Genomic DNA, 19,548 nt, shown 5'->3' on the forward strand with positions numbered 1-19,548 from the left:
TGTGTCCATGCATTGTGTCGCTAGAGGGCGCCACTGATCTGTCCCTACATTTTATTTCTAACATCAGTCTTGTATTGGCTTGCTGAGAGTTCAAATGTGTTATTTGGTGCCTTAAATGCCACCCAGACTCTTTGGAGCACGCAGGCCTGAGTGCACATGTTTCATTCGCTCCTCCTGGTCTCATTTCAAAGGTGAGAGGCAGAGTTTCTGCAGGGGATGCTGGTGTGATCGGGCTGAGCCTCTGATCGCAGGTATTGTGGCTGGAGGAGGGAGCACAGAAAGAGAAGTTACCAACAGTCTTCAGAAAGTCTTAAACTGACTTATTGTGATTATCAGTAGGGTGAAGACTGGTGGAAGTATGTGCATGCTGTGAGAGCCCTGCAGCTTTTTCTTTTCTTTTTTTCTTCCTGATTTCATCCATCATCCATCGGTGCGCCTCTCTGACCCACAGTCGTCTCCTCTCTGCCGGATCATGTGGATTATTTTGGCGTTTATTCTGGCAGTGGCCGGTCCTGGTGGGAGCAGGGGCTGCCAGCTGCCCCACGACTGGAGACCGCAGACAGAAGCGTGCCGTGCCGAGCTGGCGCAGATCATAGTCTATGCCAAGGTGCTGGCACTGCACAAGGAGTCTTACAGTGTGTATAACTACCTGCCCTGGCAGTACGACACCGACCTGTTCTTCTCCGCCGAGATCGAGCTGCTGTGCGACCAGGCGTGGGGCAGCATGCTGGAGGTCCCCGCCGGCTCCAGGTTTAATGTCACCGGCCTGGGCTACTTCCCCTGCTTCTCCTACAGTGTCACCCAAAACAACAACTACTACTTCTTTCTAAGGTGAGAGTACTGCAAAAAAGAAGTTATCACCACAGTTTTATTTGCCCCCCTGCAGGATGAGAGGAGAACCAGTCAGTCCTCCTAACTACCACCTCATGCATCATAAAGTTCTCAGGAAAAAAATACTTTTTTAAGATTGATTTCCAACAAAATAATAAGCTTTTCATTAAGGCTGCAGAGAGATTTATGTCCTGTTATAAATGTGCTTTTGTCAGACTTTGACATGACGTGGGTGACCCTCTTAATAAGTTTTTGCAGCTACAACAATAATCCTCTTTTTGATGCAAATCATACATTTTCTATTCCAGATAAAAGATACTGCTTGGAAAGAAAAAAATGTGTGTGCTTGAGAATCAGTCTTTGTGAAGCTCATAAACTCAACCAATGAAGATGACAGGACTGCCTCTCTTTTATTGTAATGAATAGCCAAAAGTTCATGTGTCATGAGATTTGACAATAACAGATTGCGAAAGGAAATGACATGCTTCGATGTCTATGAATGTGGGAAACAACGGGGTAAGTAATGTTCGGCATGTGATGTGAAGTTGTCTTTGGCAAAGCAAAATGCTCATTTTCACATACAAATGGTGGAGCTCCAGCATCACTCCCTCCTGCTCACTTGAGATATCCAGCGAGTATAGTCGATTCATCTCCTCCATCAGGATCTCAAATGCACAATTTATCATTATTTTATCTATTTTGGATTAGACCATGAGGTATGAGACTGTGCTGTGCAGCCTCGCAGTGAGACACCTGATTACGTCATCATTGGCTCCACTCTCTGACCCTTTGAGCTCTGGACCTCTTTGACACAGTGTACACATCTATCAGAGTTAGATACTTAAGCCGGAAGAGAGAAGTTCAATTGGTTAAGTGGCTGCTAACCACTGGGGAATCACTGAAAAGGCCATTGAGAATCATCTCGACAGAATATTAGTGACATTTTAAGCAGCGGTGGACTCAGCGTGTTTGAGGGGCAGGGGCGAAAAAACAAAACAAAAAGGCCACCAGCTGTGTGCAGTGGAGCAGAAAGTCATGATATACCCCAGAGGTCAGGATTGTCATGTTTTATCTACCATAGGGGCATCCACAAGGGCACTTTTTTGCACTTTTTATAACATGGGGGCACTGCATATATGTATGTATATATATATATATATATATATATATATATATATATATATATATATATATATATATATATATATATATATATATATATATTAAAAATTTGAGGGTTCCCCACTGCATACAGCCCTTTTTTATTTTTCGCCCCTGCCCCTCAAACATCCTGAGTCCGCCACTGCATATGATTTCCGAATAATAAACAGATAAACTGAAAATACAGTCTGCCCAGTGTAATCGATCTGTTTAATCCGATCCTGGTTGCCGTATTGTATGTGTCCTAACAGATTGTCCTCCAGGACACCCCAGTAATGTGTTTCATATGAGTATGATATAAAATCCACCTCCTCTTCGTGTCTGGCCCGACTCTCCAATGAAAACCAGCAACCAGTCAGACCTGTGCAGAATCTGTCATGAAAGGCAGTAAAGAGGGCTGAATCAGTCATCACAAGCAGAGGATTGGCACCTTCCTCGCACATTCTCTTTTAATCAGCATCTGTCTGCTTGAATCCAATATATTAATAATATGTTGAACAACCTGCCAAACGTTCTGCTCAGATTTCAAAAACGTATGTGGCAGGTTAATTCTTAAATGTCTGTGTTGCACAGAAACAACAGTGTTACTCAGGAAACGTCGATTGCATTCCAGCCAGCAGTGTAATTATAGAGCCAGACATTTCCCAACAGCTTGGAGGTAAACCTACATAGAAGTTTCACTCAGGAGAGTGATCGGCACGCCAACTATCCGTAGGACCACCTTTTGTCCTGCTGAAACCCACCAGTTTGCCACTCGATGAAGGGAACGTGTGCTGACAGGCCCGAGCGATATTTTTCTCGTATTCTGCTTTTTCTGTCAAACAGATGAAGAGTTTGATATTCACATGGGGGCACTGAAAAGCATTCCTGAAGTGTAATGTTTGGCTGTGCCATATGAGGGTCTGCAGCCGGGCCAACCACAATAGTATTCTTTACAGCACATGTTACACATCATATGCACAGAGTCACACTCACATGTGTGGTTGGGTTTTGCTGCTGGCTTAAAGATGAAGGGACCTCAAAGATGATATCACAGGTTTTTGTTTGCTAATTACACCTCCAGGGATGACTTCGCTGTCCCCCGTTGTGATGCTGAAAACATCCGGACGTTATCCCTATAATCTGTCTGGCGACCACCATCGGAAACTTCCTGAAGCTAGAGTCACAACAGAGCTCTGTTTAAACGCAGACTTGATTATAATTAAGAAGCAACAATTGCTCCTTTAAACTGAAGCAGTAATCTTTCTCAGTGTTTACCGAGGATGTGATGGAGAGAGCGAGCCCCCCCTGAAAAATGCTCGCACACATTTTCCTCTGCAGAAGGCTTTATCCCGCAAAGGATGCAGACCTATAGGAAAGAAAACAAAGCTCAGATGGGTAATAAATATTGTTTTAATGATTAATGAGTTTGCTATGCTCTGTTAATTTTCTTTTTTTACCAAGGATTTTCAACATTGTCAAGTGCTCTTGTGGCCTGTTACTGACTCTGCTTTAATTTCATGCTAATTAATCATTCCAGTGTATGTTATATGTGTGATGAAAATAATGAGATCTGAGTACTGCAGTCACTTTTTGCCGAGGGTTACATGAAAAGATGGATACCTTTGTCATCTGTCTGGTCAACATAACTCTACAGCCAGCCTAGCAGTCGATTAGCTTAGCTTAGCATAGCGTAAAGACTGGAAATAGGGGAACACAGCTAGCGTGACCATTGTTTTTACATTGAATTTGTTCATTAGTAAGCTTTAGTCATGCTGGTAAGTGGATTTTGTTACCTTTGGACAGAGCCAGGTTAGCCGTTTCCGTTGTTTCTGTTATTTATGCAAAGATAAGCTGAACATCTGCATCAAGTGGAGAATAGCTTAATTAAAGAATGGTTCAAAGGTTGAACCATTCTTTCCATTTGAACTTCTGGTATTGAACTTCACAGAGATGTATCACAATCATTTTCTATGCGTCTGTAATGCTAAGCTAAGTCTAGTAGGCTCCTTTTCACAACAAAAGTGCTGTTTGCTTTTACCCGGTGTTATTCGACGCTAAAACACCCAAATTTTCTTTGCTGAAAAAAAAAAAAATTGTAGCTAATCAAATAGTGTTTGCATGTCCTGCTCTGTAGCTGTCCTGCTAACATGAGACCCCCCATCACAAACCTAAAACAGATCAGTGTAGAGTTTCGGAGCCGTGTAGCTGTGTCTGCTCTGCAACACCATAACCCAGAAATTTTATGAACAAGCAAAAACTGAATGGTTCTCATTGCAGTCTCCAGTGGACGTCTATTTCCTGTTATAAGAGCCCCAACACCACTGTCTCGGCCCAAAAATAGTCTCTCCTATCAATTATGTGGATAAGCTCCCAGGACAGAGCAAATCAGAGGCTAGCATGGAGAAAAATGCAACTGAGGATCTCCCTCAGGAGCTTTAAATGAGACGGATTGAGTGTTCTGCCTGAGCCACATACTGTAAAACCTTCAGTACTTCAAGATTTTTTACTTCTTTGTCAAAAGAACCAAAAACCAAACCTAAAAGGAGGTGAAACCAAAATCACTCAAAATTAAGTTTGCATGTGTTGCATTTGTATTTCGTTTCATGTATAAAAAAATATTTTTAAAAAGAGTTTATGTTATTACTATTGTACTATTGTTATGCTCAATTTATTTATTCTGTCTCTTTATTTATGTTTCCATCATGAAGTCCAACTCCCTCTGACCTCCTGGTCGATGTGCTTACATCTGACCTTTGACCTCTGTTAAAGCAAAACATCAGCATTTTTGTGCTCTCTCAACATGCACTCACACACACACACACACACACACACACACACACACACACACACACACACACACACACACTCACTCTGTCTCTCTCTCTCACACGCACACAGAGTCTCTGATAGGGACAACCAAGCTTTTTAAATCCCTTGAGGGATACAAGATGGACTCCAGATGTATGGAAACACGCTGCTTCAAGACTTCCTCCCTCACACACTTCACAACGTAGCAGGAGATATGAAACATGCACAGTAAATGCCTTTGGCTTGTACTTTGCTGGCGTGACTTATCCACATAATGCTTGAATTTACATAAAAATAGATCTAGGTCTGTAAACAATTCTGCATGAATGTTTTTTTTTCCTCAGACATTTTTTTTTACCTCAGCTGTTAGGTTATGTCTGTCAGCTTTTTAGGATAAACACAACCTCTTTTTGTGTCTGTTTGCTTCTGTTTGCAGGATGGATGAGAACTACAACATTGTCCCTCATGGAGTGAACTTCCAGGACCCCATCTTCCCCGACACTGCAGAAATGCACCGCACGTTCGCCAGCCTTTTCCAGTTTTCCAACTGCACGCCTGGTACTCAGGTCCACAGCTACAGCCCGGAGTGGGAGGCTCAGGAGGACAGCAGGGTATGTAGCCCATCACAACCACAACCACAAGCTTCCTGGTGTTGACAAAATGTTCCTCTTTTAAAATGTCTTTCTCACACTCACTTAGTGATAAGGACATCTATTTTGATTCAGCTGCATACTTATAGTGGGAACACAAATTACTTTGTAAAAACAGCTTCAGAGCCCAAAGTATTATTGTGTAAACATAAAGGGTTCAGTGTTGGATCCTGGTGTTTTCAAAGGCATACTATGAAGACACTTCATTTCCTGAGGTTTTTGCTTGAAAAAGAAACTCCCCATATTTAAAGGAAAAACTGGAATTCAAAAAACATTGTTTTTGCCAGCTCTAGCAAACCATTTTGTTGTTAATGGAGATTTTATTTATTCCAAATGACGAGAGCCCTAACATAGAGAGGTTGACCAATAGTGGTTTTTTAGAGTCCTATATAATAACGATAGTTTGGAGAAGGAAAAAGATGATAGCCAGCTGGTATAACCCCCCCACCCCCAACTCACTGTCAGAAATGAACAATCTTTGACTTTATTAGAAAATGGATATCTGTTGAACTGAACATCCAAGTCAACGTAATCAATACCTAAATAAATGTTTGAATCTGTGATGTACTTCCAAGCGGAAACCTCCGGGGCTGAAAAATGAAGCCAGCGTGGAAGTATGACTGACAGATAGCCGCTACCCGCTCCGACGCTTCCCCTCAGCTTATTTGAGTCACTGATCCGGACCTCTTGGGCGCATTTGTGTTGTTGGAGCCTTTTGGACAATTTTTAATGCACATACGAGAGAAATAATATGGCTTGCTGCGCGGTTAATTGGACTAACAGATCGGAACGGAGGGAACGAAAATGGTGTTTTGGATTAACAAGGAACCATGTTGACAGTAAACTGCAGAGAGCTGCCGGAGCTGGTGAGCTCTGGCGTTGACAGCCGTGGTTAGTGCTGCTCCGGTCAGACACAAAACTGAACACACACACAGACACACTTTGTGACGGTTGTGGCTCGCCATCTTGCGGGTAATAAACAACAAGGTATTCTGGCTATTTCGGGGTGAATAAACAGGCGGTCAAACTGGCGCAAGTATATTGAATAAACACAAATGATCCCTCAATCAAAGTGATGTGAATAACGTTAGCTGAAATTTGCTAATCTGCATGTTTGAACACAGATAACTTTCTAGCCTTAGCCTTTGATTAGCCAGGAGTTGGCGATGGTCGATACCACCCACCTATGGGTGATGTAACAGTGGCTCTGTTCTCTATTTTTACAGCCAGTGTGTTTTCTTCTCCCGTCTGACTGATGGAAGAAGTGCAGCCATTAGCCCCTAAATGAGTTCCGCTGATACCAGCTTTGTAAAATGCCCATTTGGTGCCGATTAATTGGCCAAACTATTGAAAAGAAAGAATGACTCAGATCACTTATTTTGTACTGGAAAAACTAACTTTCCACCAGGATGACCTGAATTTGTAGGCTTTCAGCTCCAGGTCACACTCTCATGTCACCATTTAATTGAAGAAAGCTCATTTTTACCAAAGCCCAAATGACAAACACCTGGTGCTCCTTGACTCTGTAAGTTTCCTGCATGCCGTCCCAGAGTCCATGTGACGGTACCTAAATGGTTTCCAGTCACTCACCACTGCTTTATCCCCTCTAATGAATCCAAACCTTTGGTGTAATCCCCTTTGATTTCAGTCAGTCCTCTTCTGTCTGTTTCTAATCATTTGCTGACTACTCATAAAAGCAAAAATCTGCCATGGGAAAGATAATGAGAAAGAAAACATGGTTTGTATTTCCATTAAACTTAAACTTCTGTGTCAGGCCTGTGATTATAATTACAGAGGAACATTAAGATATCAGCGCTGCTTTCTTACATCATTCCCATGATTAGATTTCCTCCAAGTAAAATCAAAACAGTCATTGTTTTTACTGATACTGCTCAACCATTGTTTGGACAACTGACCCAAACTCACATCAGAACAGATAACACATTATAATCCAGTATCAACCAAAGTAAATCAAATGTCATGCACTCATTTTAAGATTTCACACCGAACAGTATCAGCTATAAAAACATTATTTTAACAAGTAAAAAAGGGTTTTTCCCACAGTTTTATATTCCTAACAAAACCCTTTAAACTCTACCCTGACTTGATGTACGGACTCCACAAGATTTCAACTTTAGTTAACATGGTCTAATTAAAATTTTCCTTTTCATGTTCAGACATCCATCTGTTTTTCCTTGCAAAGATTTCAAACATGTCTCCTCTGAGACTGAAAAATACGCTGAGAGAAGGTTTTGGTCCTGCATAACACATAAACCCCTTTGTTTTGTCCATGCTGCAGTCGTGTTTGGATGACATCAGAGTTGATAAAATCCTGCTGGGCACTGACGGGGTGCTACATGGATCCATTTTGGTGATGTGGAGTTTGAAAGTCGTGGGTGTTTTTACAGGCGCGAAGGGTCTTATGAAAGTGATATGTTGCAGAGTTGCAAGTTAAATCAGTGTTCTGAACTTTCAAAGATATAATATGTAGGAATTCTGCATTAACATGTCTAAAAGCAACTAGTCCTTTGTTATATTTTGTTGAGTTGTGTAATTACATTATCCCAAATGTTTCCAGCAATGTTCAAACCCAGAGAAATCCACAAGTTTACTCAAAGTAACGGTGCGTTTCATTTGGTTGCTTGTCGCTACTTCCAGGATAAGGAAGTCAGAGAACAGGATCAGCATAATTTGTGTTTATTCGCCCTACTTGTGCAGTGTTTATCCGCCCCAAACACTCAGATTAGTTTACTGTACATTGAATATACGGTAACGTTAGCAAACAACTGAACCCACAGAGTGAGTCTTTAAATTCTCGTCAGATCTCAGTGACTTCAGCAGACTCTGGTTCTGAGCAGTGGCTCCTCCCTACAAAACACTCGGCAAACATCTTTCGTTATTACAGAGAGCTGCCCCCAATCAGAAGAAATTACATATTGTACTTTTAAGCCTCTATAGGACCTACATAAGAGAACAAGACCATCAGCCAGAAGATTGGCTATTTCTGTATAATTAATATAGTTATTCTTAATGGCTGTTACCAAGTTGGAGTCTGACTTATTTGGGTCGGATAAGTCGTAAAATTAAGACTATTTTTATGGCAGATTGCTGAGGATGAACTGAGAGTCTTACAGCCTGAAGAAAGACACTGCTCTGTAGTCTGGTCTGTATGGCGTTTAAAAAAAGGTCTACTGTTTTGTCCACAGGAGCCACAGGAATCAGCAAAAAATAGCTTTAAGCACTTCAGTTTGTCTTGTTTATCTCTTTAAACACTGTTCTTGATAACATCTGTTTGTATTTCATGCAAATAAAACAGTATGTATGTTGTTTTTGTGAGATAAAGATGATAATAACTTGCATATTTCCTTTCACACTCTTTAATATTGAGAACATCGCGGCATACAAACATCCTGGCATCTGGCTTGACTTTTCTGAGTTTTCTTCTGAGTTGTGCATTATGGAGATGTGATTCATTGATCTGCTGATATGACCATTCATGAGCCCTTATCATCTGTTTAAACTTTCACTCCCAATGTTTATGTCTGGAGGTAATTCAAATACTCACTACTGCATTTTATATGATAAATGAGATCATTTTCTTTCCAGATGTAGTAACCACTGGTACGTATTTATCTACAAAACCCTTGTTGGAGAATCGCCATCTCATATCTCATCTTGTTGCTCTGGACTTCTGGCCCATACTTAACCTGCCCAAATGACTGGTTCATGCTTATGAAACAATATATCTGAGCTCATGTAGGAAAGACTGCTTTTATCGTTAGTACAGTGGTCTCACTCATTCAATAATTTGCAATGTCATCTAAAATTCAAACCACTTTATACCAATCTGTAACTCTTAAAACCATGTGTAACCTGTATCATCTATCATTCTGTTCTCTTTGTCTGTTGTTCTTATTTCAATTAACAATGTAACTGTAATCAGCAATATAATTAGTATATGTAACATGCTCTTTAACCAAGCTACTTTATAAAGCTCTAATGCAGACATGTGGTACAAGAAAGTCTTGATATTTGCCACTGCCCTTACACTGCGTTTGTATAATACAACTTTAACTCAAGACCGAAAACTTATGATCACAGGTGAAGTTGGAACAAAGATTGACTGGTAAATCCAAAGCTTTGCCTTCCCGCTCAGCTCCCTCTTCACCCATTACTGCTGACGCCACACCAGTCTGCCTGTGGATCTCACGCTCCATGTTAACCTCACTCATGAACAGAAACCCAGAGATACTTGAACTCCTTCACTTGGGGCAGCAACTCACTCCCAACCCAGAGGGAGCAATCCGATGTTTCCGGCAGGGAACCGTGGCCTCAGACTTGGAGGTGCTGACTCTCATCCCAGTCGCTTCAGTGTGTGCTGAAGGTTACGGTCTGATGAAGTCAGCAGAACCACATCATCTGCCAAGAGCAGGGAAGCTATTCTGAGGTCCCCAAACTGTGGTTCAGGGCTCTAATCGAGATGCCTCTAGGGCACCTTCCTTTGAAGGTTTTCTGGCCAACTGGGAGGAGTCCCTGGGGAAGACCCTGAACATGCTGGAGAGATTATATACTTCATCTGGCTTGGGAAAGCCTTGGGATCCCTCAGGAGGAGCTGGAAAACATGGTTGGGGAGAAGGATGGCAGGACTGCCATGGATGGATGGATGGATGGACCTTTCTTTCTTGTCTCCTGGTTTTAAAGTCCACATCATATTAGTCATCTAATTATCATGTGAATTTGAACTGAACTTTTGAGATGTTGCAAAAAAGACAATGAAAATGCAATTCAGGCGCATCAACTGGATTTGAAATAGACTAGACTATGCAAAGTGTTATGTTGTCAGAAGTTCTCAAAAATAGGCATCGTTATACATGACGAGGAAGAAGAGGAGGAAGAAACAAAACCAGTTTGGGATTGTGGGAATTGATCTGGTGAAATTGAAGACGTTTTCTCGTACTGGGCCCTTTCCATCAACCTTTACTAATGCTGTACTTCAAAACTGTGTATTAAAATCAGTTGACAGAAAGACGGCCATTAGTAAGGCTAAAAAGCTTATCGTTTGCAAAATATGCCCACCTCTCAGGGGCAGCTTTATATTGTATGTATGTCTGTCTCAGTCTCGGCTCCAGACTTTTCAAGGGCAATTATCTTGAAATTAGCCTGAAACAATGCTGTATATGTGGACGTAGGAGCAAGCTGAAGGTGTCTTGTGTTTGAGTTAAGTCATACCTGAATGCACAGAGAAGTGATGTGCCATTCTACACCCACTGCTTTCATAACCAGGTTGTTCTGCTTCAGAACTTATCCTTTGCATTATAAAGTTTCATACCACTTTCAGATCCCTTATGGCACATAAGTAGGAGCACATGGGAAAAATCCACAGCTAGTATTACAGCGGATAATGTACAAACCAGTGATATGGGGCGGCAGCCAGCAGCACATTTTTAACATTTCCTCAAAACCCTCAGCGGTTGTTATCTGATGGCAGGGAATATACATCAGTGTTTCACGCTGGCCCATGTGGAAGCATTAGGATCTGTGAAGGAAATCCACACTCAGGCGGACAGGCATGCAGTCAGAGGCAGCTGGAGGTAATTTTTTCACCTATGAAAGGTCCGGGCCTTTGTATCATCTGTCAAAGGATTGCAGTGGCGTCGCACTGAAACAGACGGAACATGTTGTGTAACCATTTTCCTTACCTTAAAGATTCATCTTGGTCCCTAACTGGAGAAACAGCGTGTTATTTTTGGCTTTCATAAATTGTCTGTTACATAAGGAGCAGGGCATTCAATAAAACGGTAGCTGTCAAAGTCTTTCGATAAATTTCCACGAAGTGTTCCACAGTTAGAAAGGCATAATCACAAAAATACTAAATGATTAATTTCTTGACTTTTTCCTTTCACTATTCTTTGCTAAAAGCTGCCAAAAATCGTCTATTTTTTGACTCACTCGCACACAAACAGTGCAATATGCTTGAAGACATATGAGGTGTTGTCACTGGTTGTCGGCACAGAGAGCAAGCCAGAAGAGTTCTCTCATTTGACCTGTCCAGAGGCGATCAAGCATCAAAAGCAGCAGGTCTGTCTGGTGTCACGTCATAAATGTTATGAAAACATATTACATCTGACACTAGCACCTTTAGCATGGGGTAAACATTCAAATGAAGTGCAAGAGGAAAGTCTGTTTGGAAAATTGGAGAATATATGATGAAGTCTGGTGCCCCGCAGTCAATCACATGTTGGCCTGAAGTGCATTTAAAGGAGAACTGTTGTGTGTTTTAGCTTTTTTCCTTTCCTTCACTGTTTTATATAGGTTCTTGTACATGTAAGAGATCTTGAAAGTTAAAAAGATAAGAGTCCGTATCAACAGGAGCTCCTCTCTCCTGAAGTCCTCGAAACACCTAATTTCCGCCTTTAATTCACAATACGTCACCCTTCACCATGTCACATGTTAGTATAATTTCTGCCTAGCAGCTAGTTTGGCACATAAGAACTAATTCAGCACAGCTGCTCTGTTGTTGTTAGCTCTGATGGCTCAGGCGTATGTGAGCTGACCAATCAGAGCAGAGCAGGTGGGGCCTTAAAGAGACAGGAACTAAAACAGAGCGTTACAGCAGAGGGGGGATACAGAGATGTGGCACTGGACAGTACGAGAAAACTGATGTGTTTTTTAACATTTAAGCATTACTATTATTATTCTTGTAGTAACCCAAAATAAAATGATGAACCTGTAAATAAGCATATTGTCTCCTTTAATCAAATGCTCCCGTGCTTTTCTTGATATTTCAAATGTTTTTTTACTGTAAAAAATCGAAATAAACAAACTTATATCTCATCCTCTTCACAGTTGCTGTGCTCAGCAGTCCAGAAGGCTCTGTTTGAGGAGGAGGAGCGGGTCAGGACTCTCTCCCAGCAGGTGCGTTCCTTGGAGAAAGCCAACGATCACCTGAGGGAAAAGGTGAAGAACATGAAGCGTCAGCTACGCCAGGCCCAACGAGAAACAACCAAGGAGCAACAGACCCTCAACCTCAAACAGCTCTACGAGCCGAAGACGTCCCAAACCCACCCGGATCAGGACACTAACCAGGACCGGAAGAACACGCCACTTAAAAAGGTCCTCTCCAAGAGGCTAAAAAAATAGAGTTGTTTTCTGTTTTAGTTTTATGCGAAACCAAATTTTGCTCACTATGAAGCACCAAAGACAGCAAAGTGAGAGGGAGTGTGAGAAAAGCTGTTCATTTAGAACAAGATGGACTTTCTTTGCAATTTCATTACATTCTTCACGTCTTCAGCCTTTTTAATAAGCTTATTTCTAGAGGAACGTAACTTCACAACCAAATTTGGACGTTTTGTTGGTCCAACAAAATACAGTTGTTTTAGTTAGCGGTAAAATTGACCTGTGTCACTGAGACTGTCAACTACAAAGAGGCCATTCATGCCTATTTACATCCTTATACTTCACAGAGGTGTGTGTGTGTGTGTGTGTGTGTGTGTGTGTGTGTTGGGAGTTGAGGGCTCTCACTTGACTTATATTGTGGCCCCAGATGAACTAAAGTGAAGGATTAACTGCCTCTGAGATAAGGAATAGATCTTTATCTAAATCCCCTCAACTCTTATTTCACCCCATTAGTCTAATATGATCACTGTCTCCTATCTTAACTCCAAAACTGTTACTTTTATCTTTTGTTAGTTTAATTCAGTGGCAGCACAAAGCCTTTTTCCAAACATTGGGCCGAGCTCATAGCTGGTGGATGCACTGTTGAACGATATGTGGACAATGTTAAAGCATTTAAAATGTATTATCATGCTTTTTTTCTGTGCTGGACACATTATGCATTGTATGAATATTAGTTTGTTGCTTACTTCTGAAATACTATCTTCAAATGCTCCAAACCAACTTATTGTCTTATGAGAGTCCACATTTGGACAAGTTTGTCCTTTACCATAAAAAAGTATGAAAGGTACAGGCTGTGAGCTTTAAAAAATACAATTCTCTGACAGGGAGCAGCTAAAGTTTTAAATGCAATAGCTAACGTTTCATCACATCATTTTTTTCTACCTTTGCCTGCTTTTCATTCACATGTTTGATCTATTTATACCCAAGAAACTATCCCAAAGTTGAGAAGAATGACGACATTCTTTAAATTCAGTGAATTGTTTCCTGTGGGTGCATTTTTATGCAAATTGTACTGGGTGACAGTGTAAGTTTTGTATTTGAAAACAGGGTGCTGAGCACTCATTAAAGGATAAATTTCACCTTAAAATGAGAGTTCATTCATTATCTACTCGCTCCGATGTGGATCCACAAAACATTTCTGGAGCTTCACAGCAAAACAGTGTTGCAGCGTTCTCTTAAACAACTGAAGTAGATGGGGACTTGTTTTAAAATGTATAAAGATAACCAACAAAAAACAACAACAAAAAAACACACAAAATGGCTCCATATAGCTCATCCGGTGTAATCCAAGTTCAGAAAAACCCTGAGATCCCAAATTGATTTGAAACAACATTATTTACACCCTCGACGTTTTGATGAGCTTGAGCACCGCTAACGCTTTTAGCTTGGCGGCTACAGGGAAAGTTTTTTGCTTTAAAAAGGGTGTAAACAATGTTTTTCAAAATCAATTTGGGATCTCGGGGCTTCCCTGGACTTGGATTATGCCAGACGAGCTATATGGAGCCATTTCATGTTTTTATTTTTTTTGTTTTTTAAAACAAGTCCCCATCTACTTCAGTTGTTAAGGAGAAAGCTGCAGCGCTGTTTTGACTCCAAAACACCCGAGTTTCCATCGGCATGGGGATGAGTAGGTAATAATTGAATTTTCATTCTTAGGTGAATTCATCCTTTAAATTATCCAACAGGATTGGCTTTTTCTGTGTCAGAAATCAAAGTTTGCTTTTATTTTACATTTTCTCATTTTTTTTGTGCTTTCTCTAAACTATAAACATCTGATTTGCTTTGCCAATAGCATTATCATTTGTGTTACAGTTATTGTGTTTTTTTTATGAATAAATGAACTTTTTACAACACTTCCTGTGTCATTGTTTGAAGTGTATTTGATCTTCACACATGTACTGTAAGTTACTTTTTAGATGGAATTACGATGAAATGATTCATTTCAATACAGAAATTAAAAACAAACAACACCCAGATTATAGAGTTACAAAGCAGTTCTTAATATCCAGTCATCATAATGTCTAGCAATGCCGAATTTGTAGTCTGGCTGTGTTAAAGATGTTTTTAACATTTGTATCTTCTGCCTCATTGACTTCACCAGACTCGTCCCGTCCGCTGTAAACAGAAGAGTTTCATTTTAAATGTGTCTAGCCAAACACCAGAACAAAGGGACCACTGAGAGGGATATGCAAGTCAACGTCTCAAACCTCAATTGTAACATTTCCTGCTTTCTATGTATTCGAGTCAGAAATGATAAATGCTTCTTGGCATGCACAGTATGTTTAGTGTGATTCGCTGCTAATAAATCAAAAGTTTTCAAAGCACTGGTGCAAATTCAAAAGCATCATAAATAGTAAAAATAAATCGGCCCCATTTTGACCTCTCCCCCTTCAAGCTTTTGTACAGCGCAGTTTAAGTCCGGTGTGCTTACTGGAAGAACACAGCGCCATTTCAGACGCGAAATCATCTTGGCAGATGAAATTTTCAACACAACTTCCAGGAGAGCTGAACCAAATTTCTTCCATATGGCGCGGCCGCATAAAACCAAGGCCATGAGAGGCCTGGTTTGCATGGCAGGAGGAGAAACAAGAAATGGACGTGTTTCAAACACGTTTTATGTCAAGAGCTCTGCAGGATTGTTCTGCAGTGAGGCTGGATGCGGAGGGGACATTTACAAGTTTTCCTCTCGTTTGACCTCTTCAGCAAAGAAGAGAAAGTGTTGCAGGGACCAGCTCGTCTTGTCTCCTGGTTAACTTTTTTCATGAGACGACCTTGCCTGCAGCCAACTGTCAAAATCCCATGGACCTGGGCCAAAGATGATATACACACACTGCCTTCTCAACATAAACCACCATGCACCGCCAAGCTGCAAAACAGATGTCAGGCAATACGACTACACAGTGGTGGTCCCTTTCAGAAGACCTGGCTATCTGTGGACATGGTTTATTTATCTTGCCTCGTTTTATGTTTTCAAATGTTGTTACTTTCTCTGGCTGCTCTAGTTTCACTTTTTTTTAATATTGATAATCCCAGAACATCTTATTGGCTAATACAGTTCTCTTTTTCCTTTCCCCCCCATTTCTGTTCATATTTTCTCAAGCAGCTACACTTAGTCTGTCACTACGTCTGTCATTCATCGCCTCGCATGAGGAAGTCCACCAGGGAGGTTTCTATCTTTGAGCTTTTAACCTTTGGTTACTTTAGTCTGCGCTCGGAGAGACGGTTCCCTTTCAAGAAATGAAAACCAGCGCTTTGTGTTTTGAATTGGTCATCCTTGTTAAATTAAAACAAGAACAAGGGTCCACAATTATGCAAGTGGCTCTGTGAGGCTGCACAGTGGTGCTTTTAAGCTAAATGCTAAAGCTTGCATGCTAATTCCCATTAGTTTATTCACTACTATATTTTACTAGTATGTTTTATTTTTGCAAAACTTGTTTATAATGTGAATTTTTGCAGTGGAACCGGCCTGTTGTTTACTGTTTGCCCCAAACTCAGATGTCCATGTGCTGATTTTTTATCCAAGCTCCATACTCACATTGACAATGCTAACATGCTAATGTTTAGCAGGTGCAATGTTAACCATGTGTACCATCTTCTTCTTAGGTCTATCTTAGTTTAATGTATTAGTACGCTGCTAACATTTGCTAATTAGCACTAAACACAATGTAAAACTGAGTCTGATGGGAATGTCATTCATTTTACAGGTATTTAGTGTAAAAACCAGAAGAGAAATAACAATTTTGACTTGGTTGTGACTCTTAATGAAAAGCTAAGGGTTTCCCACAATCATTAAGATTCATCCAGAGGAGGAGATGTTAAGGTTAGGCAAAAAAGCGACCTAAACACAAGACACTAAGGCAGGCAGGAAGACGTAACAAAAAGCGCATTAAACTGAAGCTGAATCCACAAAAGATAAGGCAGGAATACAAGAGCACAAAAAAACTAAACTTAGTACTAACCAGGATAACATGAGGACTCAGGCAGCAAACGCCGGACAAACACAAGGATAAAACCGTACCAGGGAACAGACGAGAAACTCACAACTAACAGATGAACTGACAAGGAGAGAAAGAAAGATACACTCTGAAATACACAAGGGAGGGAAGACTTATAAGAGACAGGTGAAACAAACAGGGCTATCAAAGAAGGCAGGAAAAAACACAAAGAGAGGAAGTGAACTGTAAAAATGACATATGAGGATAAATCCACCAAAATAAAACAGGAAACAACCAACAAAAAAACCCAAACGGTTTGGCATTTTTGTTGCTGCTAGCGGAAAAGTCATTGGATTACCAAGTTCAGAGGGATTCATACTCTGGACTCCATGAATGTACAGATTTAAAGGCGATCCATCTGATACTTCTTGAGATTCATTCAGGACCACAGTGATGGACTGACTGAACAACCCTTGAGCCATATTTCTAGTCTAAAGAAGGGAGAATGTGTAACATCTCCAGCATCTGCGATTCAGATCAAATAAGAAATGTGATATTATGTTGCACCCAAGTGCAAGCCAGCGATACCTTTTCCCCTTTTCACCTTCCTCACAACTCTGTCATTCTGTCGTCTGCTTCGCAAAGAGAACATTACCCAGCACCTCCAGGAACATGGCTTCGATTTGAGTGGAAACGTTTCCTCGTCATCTCTTGACGAGCTGCACTTTGGCGAGGAGGAGGGGATTTTTCATTGTTGCCTGTCCACGTCTGTTTCAGTGAGGATGACTGATGTGTGTGTTTGCCCTCAGAGACCCGTGCTTTGCCCGTGCTTTAAGCCTCAGACCTGTACTCTCGGCTCAAGCCAGGGAAATTCAGCACAAGTGTCTTGGCGAGCCAAAAAAAGTGAGCTCAGTATTTAACGTTCAGGCTACAATAATGACCATAGCACTAGATTAAATTCCACAACCCAGTTATGGCATGCAAAAGGGCCAGTGGTTCAGGCCTGGGAATCTGGATTTCACTTTTTTCACTGTGGGAAATAATTGTTCTCGTTTCTGCTTATAGAGACCGTGACACGCAATCTCTATTCCACCTGGGAAATCACTCTTGGAGTACGCACAAGTGTGTATGCCTTTGGTTCTTCTGTCATCTCTTCTTTGTTTAATCTTCTTTTTTCTTCCCTCCAATTTTTTTCACATTTGGCTGAAAGTAAACCACTGATTTTACTTTCCCGAACAGCCTCTTTCTCTCCTCGCCCTCCTCTTACCTCCCCCTCTCTTTCTCCCTCCATCCTTCACTTGTAATTGCTCCTCTCTTCGTCTGGGTTGCTGACGAGGTCCACGAGATACGCAGGAGGAATTTGACTTCATGTGTTTGTTGTTAGCGCTGCCACGCTGTTTTTATATCTAATCGTTAGACTCAAGGATGTTGGGTTATGTTGGTGTATTTTCCAGCCTGCATGTTTACAGCATTTCTGAGTGATTGTTCTGTAGTCGAGGCTTTTCTGTGTTTCGTTCTGGACTGCATGTGAAGTTTTTGCATAGTTTTGAGAGAAGAGTATCCTGCTGTGGGTTGACTGTTGTTGGTAAATGTACCAGTTTTGTGAGTAGCTGGTGTTTGAGGTTGTTATTCTGAGAAACACTGACGTGTGGTGCGCATCTCAGATGTGAGTGGTTGCGAGTTGGTCTGTGCTTCAGATCTGAATATCAAAACTGAATGGGGATGAGGTTTCGGAGGTGGAGGCGATTGGGAGACCAGTCTAAACAGACTCCACCAGTACTGTTTGAACGCTTAGAGAGAGTAAAAGGGTTGCAAAAATATCTGTCAGTGTAAATCCCTGTTTTATTCAGTGGCCAGTATAAATCTAGCTACATAAACCAGTGTATCAAAGCTAGCTAGCTATGCAAGCCAACTGATTCAACCAATCGGTGTGTGCAGCCCCACTCAGAAATACTGAAAAATGTAATTAACATCTTTTGGGGACAACCTCATAAAAAAGTAAATGTTGTCAAAACATGTCACATTTTGGAGAGAGAGGCAGAGAAATTGAATCTCTTTATTTTCCCCTTGAAATCACATTGATTTTGATTAAAATAATGTATCTCAATGGGAATTAAGAACTTAAGGGCTGCACAGTTAATTGAAATGTAATTGAAATTGCAATAGAAGCTGTAATTTTTTGATAAATATATGCACAGAATTATAATTAAGTACTGTAGGGCTGCAGAGATGCCCTGGCCGACAAATCTTGGTCTCCAGATGTTCAAAAACATGTTTGTTTGGTACAGATTATTATAATTTCAATAGGTTTTCCAGCGAAAATTAAAATTGTCACGCACAAATGATCATTCCCACTAATCGTTAATCATATCGTAGTGTCTTTCAAAGGATCGCAGTATGATTGTTTTGACAATATTGTGCAGCCCTGGAGTTTATTATATTCAGGGTTTAAGGGGTATTTGAGGGATAAAACACATTAAAATTAACCAAAATACATGAAATCACAGTGTGGATTGCGTGAAAGGCAGCGTACACAGGACAGGCCTATCACAGGGTTCACATGGACAACCATTCACACCTATGAGTCACAAATTAACCCAACCTGCATGTCTTTGAGCAGTCGGAGGAAACCACTAAGTGCCACCAGGTGCAGTATAATGCACATTAATGTACTGTATGCACACAGCGGTACACTATTGTGAGATTTGCCTGAAACTAATATTACTTGTTAGATGTGCATTATAGTCTTTTGATGTGTAAAATAAATACAGAGGGAATCAGATAAAGTGTGAGCTAATATTAAGAACTAATTAATCAGCATTTATTGGTTGAAACAGATAAATACTCAGTGTGATATTATTATTATTGTTGGTATTCTCTTGTGAAACGGACCTTTCTGAAGCTCCATTTGATGTGAGTCACTGGGCGTGTTAGAGCAAATTTTATTTGCAGCTGTCTTGATCAACAGTGCGGCTTGCACTTTGGTGCAGACCTATCCTTATAAT

The 19,548-nt window shown here is 40.9% G+C and overlaps 1 protein-coding gene across 1 annotated transcript; it reads left to right on the forward strand.

The window, feature by feature from the left end:
* Positions 1-472: 472 nt before the first annotated feature.
* On the forward strand, positions 473-12,602 carry ccdc3b (coiled-coil domain containing 3b). Its single transcript, XM_073469268.1, has 3 exons — positions 473-831; positions 5,219-5,393; positions 12,279-12,602. The coding sequence occupies exons 1-3, from the start codon at positions 473-475 to the stop codon at positions 12,570-12,572; spliced, it is 828 nt and encodes a 275-aa protein (XP_073325369.1). The 3' UTR covers positions 12,573-12,602.
* Positions 12,603-19,548: the final 6,946 nt, after the last annotated feature.

Source organism: Pagrus major, chromosome 6 (assembly GCF_040436345.1).
Source record: "Pagrus major chromosome 6, Pma_NU_1.0".
NCBI lineage: Eukaryota > Metazoa > Chordata > Actinopteri > Spariformes > Sparidae > Pagrus > Pagrus major.